Source organism: Apus apus, chromosome 5 (assembly GCF_020740795.1).
Source record: "Apus apus isolate bApuApu2 chromosome 5, bApuApu2.pri.cur, whole genome shotgun sequence".
Classification (NCBI taxonomy): domain Eukaryota; kingdom Metazoa; phylum Chordata; class Aves; order Apodiformes; family Apodidae; genus Apus; species Apus apus.
The window spans coordinates 6171754-6186815 of record NC_067286.1 but is presented as its reverse complement, the minus strand read 5'-3'; the positions used below and the strand labels follow the sequence as shown (position 1 = coordinate 6186815).

General features: G+C 34.9%; 1 protein-coding gene across 1 annotated transcript in view; it reads left to right on the top strand.

The window, feature by feature from the left end:
* Positions 1 to 13233, top strand: part of KIF18A (kinesin family member 18A) — a 36087-nt gene extending 22854 nt beyond the window's left edge. Inside the window, exons 14-17 of the mRNA XM_051622080.1 lie at positions 6856 to 7324; positions 7809 to 7913; positions 11213 to 11322; positions 12446 to 13233. Coding sequence (XP_051478040.1) covers positions 6856 to 7324; positions 7809 to 7913; positions 11213 to 11322; positions 12446 to 12591 — 830 coding nt within the window. The 3' untranslated portion in view covers positions 12592 to 13233. The remainder of the gene's footprint in view (positions 1 to 6855; positions 7325 to 7808; positions 7914 to 11212; positions 11323 to 12445) is intronic.
* Positions 13234 to 15062: the final 1829 nt, after the last annotated feature.

Sequence of the window (15062 nt, the reverse complement as noted above, 5' to 3'; positions counted from 1 at the left end):
AGTCATCTCAGAAGTATGCTTGGCAAATGTTAGCAAGAGATGACCTAAGAACTCAGTGAACAAATAAAAATGAAGATTTATACAGATCCTCTCGCACCTTTGGCGCATTGATATTTTATGATTTATAATTTGTTCAAGATGTTGGGAAGGAGATAGTGTTTTGTACCAAGATGGAAAAAAAAATAAATCTGCCACGTGCTACACAGTGGTCATTATTCCCTTATACAAAAATCCATATTTCGCACATAACATAACTGCATGGACCTCGACCAGTCAGCAGGAAGGAGCATTACAGTTCATTTCTTATTACTTGAATGTTATTTTTCATGTTATAATTTGAGGAGTATTCTTTAAATTAAGGAAGATATTTTAAATTGTTTCATCAATGTATACTCCTATTTTGGTGTCCACCCATACTAGCTATTTCTTCTGTCCTCAAATAAAAATTAGAGTTGTTTTGTAGAGGAAATGCTGGTTTTTGCACTCTGAGTTTTGTTTACGAGTACATTAAAAAAACAGCTTGTGCATGCTTTACGAAACCATAAATGCGCAACCTTATGAACAACTCAACTATTTGTACCAAGTAAAGCATAAGCTATGGAAGCAGCATAAGCTAACTTTTAAATATATTCAGGCTTCCTTTCTTGAATGTCTGTTAGTGGAAGCCATACAGTATTCATAGAGTATGGACTGATGATGGGTGGAGAGCTATGACTGGTATTTGCAAGTATTTCTGTGAATGGGGAAGTTCTTGGCATTGTTTCAGGCATCCCATTTCCGGAAGCCTTACTGTACATTACCACTGAGAGAATGGAATTGATTTACAGGAAAAGAAAGAAAAGGTATCCATTACCTCGCCTTGTCACAAACATCTGAAAGTAAAGTCAGTTATTATTTTGCATGACTGGAAAAACTGGGGTGGAGTTTATATGTAGTAAAGAATTGATTAGAAGTAGGGAAAAAAGTGTGTCTTGTATATGGGGAAGATTGATCTTGTATCGAGCAGCTTTTTCATGCTTTCCTATATCATTTTTTTCCTCATGCCCTGTAACATAGTGCAACTGACCACTGGTAACCACAAGAATGCAGCCTAGATTTTAGCCTTTTTCAGTTCACAGCTGTTGTTTGCAAAACTGTTGTGAAACTGGCCATCACAGTGACGCCATTTGGTCACATGAATATTAAATAATTGAAATGTATTTGCTAGACCTCATTTGCAATTTGGAATTCCATGAGTCAGTTGTTAAAAGAATCAAAATGTATGATTAGTGTAGTAATTGGATCAATCCTTGGTAGCCCAGAAATGTTTATTGAAGTGAATACATTAATATTTTATTACACTTTAGCAGAACAACCTGTTAGACTTAATTTAGCACAGTTTCCAGAAATAATCCCCTTATGCGTGTATTAACAGGAGTTCCAGAGGAAAAGTCTGGGCCATTATTTTGTCCCAAACATCAATTAGAACTAACCCAATTCATCAGAGTCATCTTGTCTTGAACTCTACTTACTTTTCCTGTGACTCATGTTTCACAAATACTGTCTTCTGCTTTTCATATTAACTCATAGGGCTGCAAATATCTAATATTGCAATGTTTCTTTCCTGATAATCAGATCTTCTGGGTAGTTTTTTGGGACAGATAATACAACAAACTCATGACCAAAACCACCTCATCTAAAATCTATTTGGAATAATGCTTGTATTTAAAGAGAAGTACTGTAGCTGAAAGCACTAGCTAAGGAAATACAACTTCTAAATTATTCTCTTAAGCTACTCAAACTACTCTGATCAGATTAGCTGAGGATGTTTCTTAAAATATATAGTCATTAATTTTTGTATAAGAAATAAGAAGTAAACTAAATATGACTGAATCATGATGGTAATCCAATGCAAAAGACTGAACAACATAAAATATTAATCAAATACAAACCATAAACATCATTTCCGTTCTTTATTATGGAACAAGTTTGAAGGTTTTCTTTAGAGTTGGAATGTTTTTTTTGTCTTTCAGTAGAAAAATAATGTCAATATGTAACAATTAGCATTAAGCATCTATTCAGGAACTATTTAGACTTGTTCCTTAAGAAAATAGAAGTAAGCCATACTTGGTCCACCACTATGTTGTCTTCAGTACCTTGCATTTAGTAGTTGCCAGTAATACACTCCTTAGTGATAGCAAAACAAATCTAGAGTCAGCTGACTTGCAGTTTCCAGTTTCAATGCAATTGGAAGTCCCATTGAACCAATCACATGTAATAATTGCCAGTAGATGTCTTCTAAGTAACTTGTAGCCCATTCATATTTAAGGGCTTGGCCACAGCATACTGCAGTAAGTTCAGCAGTGTCATTGTTCTGTGGCAGGTGTTAAAAATAGTATGGAATATGAACAGGGTGTATACTGTTTGTTACTATGGGAAATAAAGTAATTTCTTATTAACCTCGTCCTCGTTTATGAATGTATTGTATATGACCTCAGTCATTCCTAGCTAGGAATGTACTGTTGTCTCAATTTTCTGTGTTTACTCATAGGAATATTTAAGGAAATAAGGTAAAGCATGTGCTAAAACATATATACATACATCCCACCTAGAAGCTCTCAACAAACTTGTTAAAATAGGGTAGCCTGGGAGAAAGCATTACCTAAAATTGCCATACAAATACTTTGGGTTTGGTAGACATGAGCTGCTATGAAATGAATGTCTCTTTGTTGCTTTAATGCTGGAAGTTTGAATTTGCCACTTTAAAATATTTAAGTTGTTTGCTCTGGAGCTTTTTCTTTTTCCCTTCTTGAATAGGATTTAGGGGAACTAGTTCTCCCAAGGTTTACCTGTCCCACTGCAATATAAGCCATATAGTGACAGATGACCAAATTTTCTAAAATTGTTTCCTGAAATACTCAGTGCTCATTGAGACAAATGTATGCTAAAATTGTCTTCCCTCAATACTAAATTAATACAAGATTTGGTGCTTCAATTTGAGGCATATTACTTTTGTGTCAGCTTGTGGTACTAAATTTTCTCTTTCAATACACGTTTTTATATCTATACATCTTAAAGTATACCTCTAAATATCAGTGTTTTATAATAGAGTAGACTTTGAAGTATTTGAAAATAAATTATCACCAAAAAATGAATTCATGATACTTTACTTTTTTAAGGAGAAAAACTTCTAATACCATGACCATCTGAGGAGTAATGATTTTGTAGCAGCTATTGTTGTCTAAGCCCTTTTTATTTAAGCTTCTCAATGGCAGCTACTAAAAGCACCTGCAAAAAATTAGTAACTGGCTTTCAGTATCTTGCTTCCTTATTAAGACAGAAATAAAAAGCACTGACATTCCTGTATTTTGTGGGTTTAAATGTTCTTGCGGTATTTATGTTTATTTTAGATCATAGCTGTTTGGAGCTATATACTGGAGGTTGGGTTTTTGTATTTATTACATCGTATTTGGTTTATGCTATTTAGTGAAACCAAGTTAAATATGATGTTGCTGATGATGTGTTTGTTTACTTTTTTGTTTACTGTGTTAGGAGCAACTTAATGCTTTCACAAAAAGCTTTGAGAAGGAGCACTTCTTGAATATTTTATATGCCTTCCAATACTTAACTGGCAAGAGAAGCTTGTTTTGTCTTAACTTCTTTTTACAAAAAGTTTCATTCCAGAAATAAATATATTTTAAAAATAGGTCTAGGTTTTTACTAAGAGCTCATATTTGCCCTATATAGAATTGTTGCCGTTATCTTTTTATTAATGTATTTATATTACAGTATGAAATACTTTTCATTATTATGAAATTCAACAAATTATTAATGTTGGTGATACTTTTGTGTTCTTTACCTTTCCTAGTTCATGGTTTAAATGCTTGCATTTACAGTTAATTTAAAAATGCTTCCAGTATTTAGTGCTGGACAAGCTTCTAAAACTTGGCACTCTCACCAAAATGTTTCTCTATCAGACTTCCTTCCTAGTTAGGGCATTAGCAAAACCTCAGTGTCTTACAGTAAGCAAACTTTCTGAAACTGAAAGCTCCCTGTCCTAATGTATCAACAGACAATTAGAATTCTAACCATTATTTTTCTCTAAACACACACTTTCAGATGCATAGAAGCAGGAGGAAAAATGAATACATTAATATTGAATAATATATCCTGAAGTTATTTCAAACACCAGATTGGAATTCTTAGATAAAGCTTATTGTTGTATTTAGGAATATAAGCTGTCAGAAAATCTTTACAAGAAAGTTTTGGCCACAATTTTCCATTGTGATGCCTAGAATTTTTTTTTTTTTTTTGAAAGAAAGAAGTGTTAATCTTTTACGTAGAAGAAAAATGCTGTACTCATAAAACCAAAATTAAAGAGCAAACACATTAATGAAGCACAGCATTATTGATAGTCTCACAGAGTACATATTGAAAATGGTTTGTAAATAAGTTTCTTGTTACTAACAAAATCCTATCAACACTTGGAGAAAAATATCTTCATTAAAGTAGACCTGTATTATTTCTGGTAAGACTTATTTGGGAAAGATGTAGACCCTGTTTTACTACTCATTCAATTTCACTGCTCATGGATAATATTCTGAGTTAGCTTAATGTTTACATTACAATTAAGCAACAGTGTCTCAACAACTTGCTGCACTTCACCTAGTGAATGCTGCCTATGAATTAGACTAAGATTATTTATGAGAAAATAATGTATTTTGCATTTTAAAAAAAGAAAAAAGTCCTTTACACGTATACAGGGAAGTGAACTGTACACAGGCACATGTGCACACAAACAATTCAGTCATTACATGTCAAGCAGTCCTCTCAGGTCTGAGTTCTGTGTTTGTTTTTCTTCAGAACTGAAAACAGCATAATAGAGTTGTAATTGTTCGTGTAATTGTCCAGACATCTTTTCCCGTAAGCAGTTTGGCTTAAATTAACCTGCTTTATTGTTTATGCATTGTTGGATAAGATGTTGCATATTTGTTGAACCATGGTAGTTTAAACATTGTTCTTTCTGAAACTGAGCCCTTGAGTGAGGAATAAGTGTTTGCTTTCTTTTTTCAATGGTTTCATTACTGGATTAAGTGCTGGGAGCAAAGAAGAGAATTTTGGCATATATATTAGCATCTAATTTATTTGATACTTGTCCACGAGTGCATGCACACAGAACAGGAAGAGGTTTTGTGGTAGTCTTTAAATCCTTTCTTGTCTTCTCACAACTCTAATTTGTATCTTCTAATTGGGCATCATCTCATGTAGCTGGTCATGAGGAATTCATCATATGGTACATCTAGTTCCAAAGTGTGTACAAAAAGACTGACACCATAATCATTCTTTTGTCTTTTTGAAGGCTTTCCTTCAATGACGCTCTTATTTCTGCCTTTTCCCCAAAACAGCTGAGGGTACTTGGGGAACTGACATTCTTAAAGCTTTTTGCCGATGGGAAATTGGGTTGCAATTTAGCAATGAGGTCAAAATTAAATGGAGGCTGAGAAGCTGTAAACAGTCAGAAAAGACTACAACATATTAAGCTTTGCTTTTTATAAGAAATCAAATTGGGGTGTGGTAGAATAATGCAATACATGTTTTTAATCAATTTTCCTCCTCTTCAAAGAGTGTTTATGGAACAGCTAAAATGCTGTAAGTATTAACACATGAGACAGAACTGAAGAAGCATTCAGACTGAGGAGTTTAAACTAACTTTCTTACTCTGAGGCAAAAATGGAATGGAATTTTAGAAGAAATAAATATTTATCAGCCCTGTTACATGAATACCATAGTTAATTCCTGAGTATGTTGGAGCAACTTAAAAAGCAAGAACACTTTCTGCAATTTGATTGCTCATAGGAATAGAGCAGGCAGTGGAGAAATATGGATGATGTGGCTACTGGCTGAACTGGGGGCAATCCATTGTCAATTTAAGGATTGCAGTCTTCATTTCTTAAATTTGCACTGAAAGTTAAAGCAGTTGGACTTTGAACAGCCCTCTCCTACTCTTGATTTGCTTAAAAACAAACAAACAAAAACACCTTAATGTTTTGTTCTTAGCCGCTTAAGTCACCACTAGCCTTGCCATTTGAATTGTGGTCTGTCTTAAAATTATTCTTCTTTACTAAAAACTTAAATAAAAGAAAGGCCTTTTCTCTCATGATTTGTCAATTGCCTTTATTACTACCTGCCTGAAAATAAAAATATTATGACACTTGAAGAAAAATAATATAAATCAAGATGAATGGGACTGGCTAATTACTGCTGAGTTGCTTGCTTTGTTATGTTTAAGGGTGGGGTTTTTACTAAAGACCTATTTTTCAAAGTTGGTCTATTGAGATGACAGGATCCAAGTAACTTCTTTCTTTCGCCTTTTTCAAAACACTTTCTCCTTTGCAATGTCAAAGAGTTTCGTCCCTCTTAGTGAGTCTATATCATTGCTTTTGCAACAGTCTCTTTGAGTTTACTGCATGGTACTTGCTTAGGGAAAATATGGCCATGATCAGGAGGCAGCTGTGGATTACTGTGATATCATTTTAAATTAAATTAAGAATTGTGTCATGATCATGTGATAATTTTCAATACTCTGACTCTTCCATTCCCAGTTCTCATGTCGTATCTTACTTACGGTTACTTGTATATCTCTGGATTAACTTTATCAGCCTTATCCATATTGATAATCCTTTGAGAGCCACAGAACAAATGCTACCATATGGACAATGCTGCAATAAAAATTCTTTAAGTTATATGATCAAATTAAAATGCAAGTGAAATAAATGTAGTAATTTCTGCTAGTAAACATATCTCAGGAGGGAAGAGGCAAGGTTTAAGTAGTAAATAGAGGTAAATGTACTAACCATAGTTGCCTGTGTTGCACAGGTACAACTTTTGGAACATCATCACAAGAAGCGCAACTGGCAGAATTTGCGGTACCGCCACAGAAGAGAGCCAGGCGGAAGCTGATGGACTCGCCGGTCACAGCTCAAAGTCCTGCTGTATCCAAGCCATCCAGCCTCCAGCATCTGGACGATTCCCTCACCAAGGAAGTCCACCCCATTGTGTATACACCAGAATTGTACAGAAAGTCAGTACAAAGCTGCTGCACACAGACTGTGGTAAAGAAAGCTTTACACCTCACAGGCCTTCAAGAAGCCGATGCATGTAATATAGATATGCCAGTGAAAAGGGCAAAAATTTTGGACTCTACATGTGACATAATCCCAGAGTGCAATGAAACTGACATGAACTCTACAGTAATTCTCAGTGAAGTGACAGGTGAAACAGCTGAAATGTCTACTGACTCATCCGTGAAGGACTCGCAGCCATGCAGCAATAGCATTCTGCAAAGGTATTTTCCATTTATATGGGCAAGGTATATTACCCAAACAGTTTAATCCTGTCTGTCTTCACTTCTGGGTTTTTCCATTTATGCCAGTTTTATTTTTAAACCCACCGTTTTGAAAATCAAACCCTCAATCAGCATCAATTGTGCCATAATTTGAAATCAATGGTACGTTAGTGACAACAGATGAAGTTGAAAGCTTATCCTGTTTTACAAGACAAGTACCAAAAGGAAAATGAAGCACTTTTGAAATTGTTTGTGATTTCTCAAGCAAGTTACTTTCTCTAAGCCTTACTTTTTCAGTCTGTAAAATGGATGCCTTCACCTCTTTGAGGGATGCCACATGTGTGTAAAGTCCTGCAAAGCTGCCCCAAGTAATATTATTAAACTAGTTTCTAGTATTGTTTTTCAACATAATATATATTAATTTACAGTTCACTTAATTTCCACTCAGAATAGATTTTACAATAATGTAATTTCTTTGTTTCAGACTTGATCTGTCTTCCTTAAAAAACAAAAATCTTACTTCAGTATTTGAGAAGCCCTCATACATGTCAATGACTTCTGCTGCAGAGAGAAAAAGAAAGGTGTTAAGGTAAGATTAAACCAGCTGCTCTTATACAGATGAGTTTGTGTCCACTTCTTACGTTCTCACTTCATTTTCAATATTACATTTCAAATTTGAAAACCACTTAGACAAGTCAACTGGACCTACATATGAGGTACTCTGATTCAAATGTGTTTCACAATTCAGTTTTATTTCTCTGGCAGTTTGAGCAGAATCTTTATTACTCTTGGTTTAGAAACTTAAGTTGTTTTAAGAAGTACAAGCTAATATTGTCACAGTTTGACTCAGGATCAACAATTAAACCAGAGATAACAATGCTCTTGATCCCCTCCCACCCAGGTAGGGAAGGAGAGAAAGAATAAAGGACAGAAAATTTCTGGATTGAAACTAAACTAGACAGCCTTAATTAAATAATAATGATAAGAAAATACATACAATTTTACACAAGTATGTTCAGGAATGTGCAAAACCCTATTGCCTCCCCTAACTCCCAGCAACTCCCACAGCACTCTTCTGAGCTGTGAGCAGTTCCAGAACGTCCTGGAGACAGGAGATGAGGAGAGAGTTATGAGGGTTAGGAACACACAGATCTAGGGATCAATGGTGATGGACAGATGGAGTCCTCCCCAGGCACTGGCCATGAATTGAAGAGAAGGGAAGGATAAGCAGGAATGGGCTTGACTTCCATGATCCCTGACCTTATACCAAGCTTATGTAGATATATGGAATGGAATACTTGGGTCAATTTTGCTGTCTGTCTAGTCCACTCCTCCCCATGGGAGGGGTGCAGATACAACTCTTCTGCTCCTTTACATCTGAGGCCACAGATTCAACAAGCAGAGCAAAACATCCTTGATGTCTCAGCAGCAGCATAAACATTCCAGCATTATCAGGCCACTAGCTGGAAAATTTGCTGCTACTTAAAAGAGAACTCACTGAAGAAGGGGAAAAAAAAAAAAAAAAAACAGTGAAAAGAGGGTTGGCTTCATCCTGGCTCAAACCAGGACAATTGTGTATTCCAAATCTGCTGTACACTCAAAATAGAAAGATGACATGTAATTCTGAAAAGAATAATTTCATCGTCAATTAAAAATCTAATTTGTTTGAAAATTATATGCCTTTGCTGGAACACATTAGAAATTACCAAAATAGAAAGTGGAGAACATACTTAACACTACTTATGTAGCCAGTGCCTTTGTTTTTCTGATAATTCATTTCCAGTCTCTGTTATGATGACTTCAGCCTTGTGGTCTGCTCTGGGAAGAACTCCCATTTCGTCACTTCTGTTTTATGATCCTGAAAGAAGCTTGTTAGTAGGAGCACCAGATAAGCTGAAACTGAATAGGCACTAAGTGGAATTGTAATTGTTGCTTTTGGTAATGTATTTCAAGATCAGCTATCAGGGCAGTACTGAGGAAACAGTTTTGGGGGTTTTTTTCCCCTTTTTTCTTTTTTTTCTGAAAGCAAAAATTGATACAACGTTTTTAAATCATGCGTCACCTGTTGCTAGGCAGTGAGTGCATCTGCTGCCTCATAGGTCTTCTAAAGAATGCTGCAAGACTGCTGTAGTAAGTTCTACAGATAAATCAGAGAATGTGGAAGAAACTTAAGCATTTTTGGGGTTTATTAGCATCTTGGAGATAGAAAATATTCCTAGGAGATCACAGATTTACCCGATCTGCTTTCATGTTCCTATTCTAGTTGTTATTAATTATTGCTCTTATCTGTTTTACTAGGATTGCTCTAGGATGAGGAATAAACTGTATCACTGTAGCATGAGAAAAGAGCTATATCTCACATTTTCAATTTTTCAAATAGTTGATTATGGATTGAGCAAAATGAATCCCCCTACTCTGAAACAGAGCTACTTTTCTAGATTGTCCCTAGGGAGAGAGGTACAGGAACTTTTGGAGCCTGATTTATCTTTAGGTAAATGCTCTAAGACAGGCTTTAGGAGTACTTTCTTGCAATAACTGTGTAATGATTTCCAAACATATATATGCTTATTTCTTCCTAAAAGACTAGCTTTTTTTCCTGCACTTTTTTCTCTTTCCTTCTGTGTTTCAAACATACATTTTCCAGTTTCCAAGTTAGAATAACACAGCAGGAAAACCCCACCACTTCTACTCCTTTTTGAGCATTATTTCTTATGCTTCAGACTGAAACTAAAATTCTTGATGGTGTTGTCTAGCAGTTGGTGATTAAGAGAAGGAACAAAAGTTGCTTATTTGTGAAGGAGAAAAAGAATATGCTTTTACTTTGCACATAGTACCTCCTTTTCTCTTTATTTTCCCCTTTTTTCTCTCCTGAGCTCTCCCTGTTTGAAGTAGTTAATTCAGTCATTCATCTACTAACAACAGAATAAAAATATACATTTCAGCCACGTTCTCTACATTAGAAATATAATTTGAAACGGTTGTATTTCTAGGACAAGGAATGAGAGACAAATCAGTCATAATACAGAGGCTGCTTTTACTGCATTACATTCTTACTGACAGAAGTTCTCTTCCAATAAGCATGCATGAATAGAGCTTAGAACTGGCACAAGGCAGGTCTTGGTCTTTATTGCTTGCTATATATTTTTATTTAGGCAAAACATTATTTTTAAGAAAACTAGTGTAAATTAAGGGATATAAATTGGGAATAATACCATATCATTAGAGGAACAGGAAAAGCATAGGAATCTGGAACATAAAGAGAATTAGCTTCTTTATGAGGCTGTCTTACGGAATGTAACTGGGGAAGTTAAAAAGGCAAGTGTAAAAGGGTGAGATCAGATAGGTTCATAATTTTCACTTGTAGATCTGAAGTCCATCACATAAAAGTCTATAAAATATGGAGGTTTTGTCTTAATGAATTTGAAGCTATAACAACTTTCTTGCAGCTTAGCTAAGAAGTATTTGCTGCTATGAAGCTGGAGACTGTAGAAAATACATTGTAGCAATTAAAAATGCAGTTTGTTCAATAAACACAGCTTGGTCATTTCAAGGATTTCTCACATGCTTCAAGATTATTATAGTGTTTGCATGCAAATCAAACTGGTTGTGGTTTCCAGAAAAACTGTGACCTACTGGTCTGCCTTTTAACATAAGTGGCAACGTTAGTTCCTATTTTTACAGTTGGAACATTCTTGTCAAGTTTTGAAAAGGAAAAAGGGTAGATAATATACACATCATAAATTAGTTTATTCTTTGCCTTGTATTATGAACTACCTACCAAAACTGGGTAATATTGTTTAATGTATTTCTATATTGCAAGGCCTAAACTACTGTATTGTAGTTCGATCATTTCACTGAAAGCAAACTCTTTTCTGACTATTTTTCCAGTTCCACATCAAACACTGGGCTGGGCAGCCTGCAGGACCATGTTTCTCCAAAGCGCATTCGTCGAGAGGTCTTGTTAAGCCACAGAGCTTTGCGAGTACCCAAAATAGTAGGTGAGTGTCAAAACTTGAATGTATGACACTGCTTTGGTCCAAAATTAAGGTTGATAATCAACATTTTGTCAAATTAACTGCTGTGATCAGTACAATAAGCCATCAGTTTGAATGGTACATCTATTCATTAAAAAAGTAAATCTGCAAATCTAACCAGTTATCTTGATGGTGTCTAATCAAAAGCTGAGATTGCTACCAAGTTTACCTTTTCCCAAGAATTAAATTCTTCCACCAAGCATTATTTGTGTACTTGCTGAGAGATTTGGTGGCCTTTATTACCAATTTTATGTCAATCAAGTGTGGCTTATTAAGAAAAAAATAATTTCCATACCTGTTTTCATCTGCTTGCTTTGCTTTATAACAAACACTGCACTGATTTGGTCTTACAAAAGTTGTTTTTCAGAAATGTATCGCTTAAACTTTGAGGCTATTTTGGGCCAACACAATAGCTGAGGAAAAATTATTTTAAAAGCAATATTTAGGAGTTACTTTACTTGTAACAATTTGGTGATAGTAATATTATTGTGGTATTCTGTGAAAGTCTGCTACATGGTTTCTCTTCGAGGTATACACATTTACTGTAACAAAATCAGTTACAAATAATTTTTTCACTAGATGTGCACAAATCTCTTCTGTTCACAACTTTCCAAAGACCTGCCTTTCCTAGTCCATGGCATTAAGGTGTTTGGCACCTGCAGTAAATTTTAATGTGCTAAATCCTTACAATTTTCCTTTTATCTTTACCTATTTCTCTTTTTCCAGTCTATCTTCAGAAATACACTTAAAAATCTTTCCTACTGCAAGTTTTTGAGCAGTTTTGAGATCAAAGATGGCTTGAAGTTTTAGTTTGCTGTCCAATCACATAGCTTTTCCCAGTGGCATAGTCAATATGCCACTTTTACAGCACATACGTGTTTTAATCTAAGAAGTGATGTGAGTCAAGTACATATGAATTTGTATTATTCTCCATTCATGCATGTCAAAATTAGGCTTTCAATAAGTACAAGAATATGTGTAAAAAGTCTTATACATGCTCTGTAAAGGAGATTCAGGTTGGAAAAACTCTGCTTATGTTTATTAGATGAGTGTCTCCTATTTGTAATGACCTTTCTTTCTCCACTAGGAATGAAAATGAGGGACCAGAAGCAAGAACAGGATGTGCCAAGAAACTTAGTTAGAAGCTTTTCTGCAGGAAATGGAGCACTGAGTGTTAATTCAAGGACATCAAAAAATCTTTTACTTCATAATAAGAAAAAAAATAGGATTTAGTTCTGAGTTCATGAATGTTTCAAGCAACATTGATAGCAAACAAGAAGCGAGTGACTTTTGTTTCTCTCTAGTGAATTGTTTTGTGTTCATGATCTCTCAGTAATGCACTATTTCAGAAAAAACCACTTATTGGAAACACGAGGATTTTGTTTAATTCGAAGATGAGTTCATTTTAGTCTCCTGTTAAAGCTTACAAGTGTCTTGCATATATGAACAAATTAAGAAATTTCATTTGGACTTGAGGATGGAGAAGTGCACAGTGGACCTTTGGCCATAATCTTTGTGAGCATTTCCTTGTGTTTATGACTAAGAAATTAAGAAGACAATGCAAGTATTTAAGGGGATCAATGTTGCTGTAATTTTTAGATGCTACTGTAAATTGCTAACCTACAGTCTTAATTTTCTAATGAGAATCTTTTGATACAAAAGTTAAAAAGAAGTTTTGACCTGCTAAATTATTTTCACTGAAACTTCCCAATGTTAAAGTTGTTTTTCATTTGGAAGTAAGTCAAATAGATGTTAATAACAAAATGCATTCATGCTTAGCATTAAGATACCAGTTTATTCTTAGCTGTGTTATTTTGGATAGATATTACCAATGCAGTACCAGGAGACAGAAAAATATTTACATTAAGTATTTCAACAAAGTATTATATATAATTTTTTTAGTCTTTCTATTTTTAGTCTGTTACTTGTCTGTAAATGTTCCTGTTTTGTTTTTCAGGTTTTAATTCAGTTGTAAATAGCATAATTATATTAATTACTTTAAATAGACTTTTTGGTTTCAGTAAAAGCAATATAATGTGAATTAAACTTTTAGGAAAAAATTTATTTTTTGCCTCTTATTTTAAAAAATGTCTGAAATAATTTTTTCAAGTATTTTATATGTACATATAGTTCATACTGTGTCTTTTGATAAATGAAAAATATTCAAAGTAATATATTTGCACTTTACAACTACCTGAAAGGACGTTTTAGAGAGGGGCTGGGTTTAGTCTCTTCTCACTCGTAACTAGCTATAAGACAAGAAGGAAATGGCTTCAAGTTATGCCAGTGGAGGTCTAATTTGCATGTTAGAAAAAACTTCTTTACAGGTTCTTAAGCACTGGAAAGGTCTGCCCAGGGAAGTGGTTGAATCAGCATGTGTTCAAAAATTACATCAATATGATGCTTAAGGACACGGCTTAGCAGTGAGCTGGTAGAGCTAGGATAGTAGAGTTAGGTTAAAGGTTGGACTGGATCATCCTACAGGTCTTTTCCAACCTGAACAATTCTATGATATAGTTGTTGTAGCCTTGACAGCCTGCCTACCCTTAGGAATATCATTCTGGTGTGTTTGGTCTGCGAAAAAGAATATACATTAATTTCCCCAGCTAAGGAGAGCTAGAGGAAGAAGTCCAGTAACTAGTTCCAGTGGTGTCAAGTGACTGTCTGAAGCAAGGACCTTGCAACCAAATCAGTTAAGCAACATGAAGTATGCTGCAGAAGGATGTCCAGCAACAGTAATGGGCTCAAAAGAGCTTCACAGGTGGTTGCTATTATTATTCTATCACAAGCTTTTCTGTAACAGCAGAGAACTGGATTCCATGATGTAATAGCTTTTACCAAATTTGTTCCTAAAATTGTTTCAATATTATAAATGTTTATAGTTTTATTCACTTGTTTTTATTCTCCTACAGTTTAATATTTAGGCAAACTAACATCAACCTTCTTCCCAGTTATCTCCCCCTAGCTATCAAATATTGACATGTTTGTTCTTGACACACTGGAGGGGCATTTCTCAGCTTCTGAAGAAAGAAGTGGTAACTGCCTGAGTATGTTTTTAGGACCACTGGTGGGAGGACTAGCCATCATTGCAGAGGCTGACTTCATCAGGCAGGTTCAAAGAGGAGGGAATGATTCCCTGAGAAATAGGTATTGCTAGTTAAAAATAATGAGAAAATGTGAATCTTCCTATTTGCATTCTAAAGGGAGTATAGGTGCCACAGTTGTGGTGAGCATGGGATCATGCTGATAGTGTAGTGAGGGCTGAGAAAATATTGGCTGTGGAAAAAGCTTTTATGAACAAAGTTCTAAACATCAGAAAAGCCAAAAAACTGGAATTTGGGACCTGACCACATCATCAGCAACGCAATATAAGTACTTCCAGTAAAATGAAGCAGGGAGGAAAGAATATTTCTCTCCCATGATGCACAAGATTATGGAATTTATTTTAAAGTTTTATGATTTTTGCACCTGGTACAACTAAAACTGTGGAGGCCATATATTTTTGATTTATGGGATTTCTTTCAAATTTTTGGTGTTTAATATAAAATTCACACCGGGAATTTCTTTTGTTCATACGGCTTCACATCTGCAAGAGGTGTGTTAGGCTTTGCTTATAAATGTAGTTCTCATGTGCACTGATCTTGTGGCATTTAAAACTCACACATATACATTCCTAGCAATTTTTAAAGGCTTTCAGACAAGCT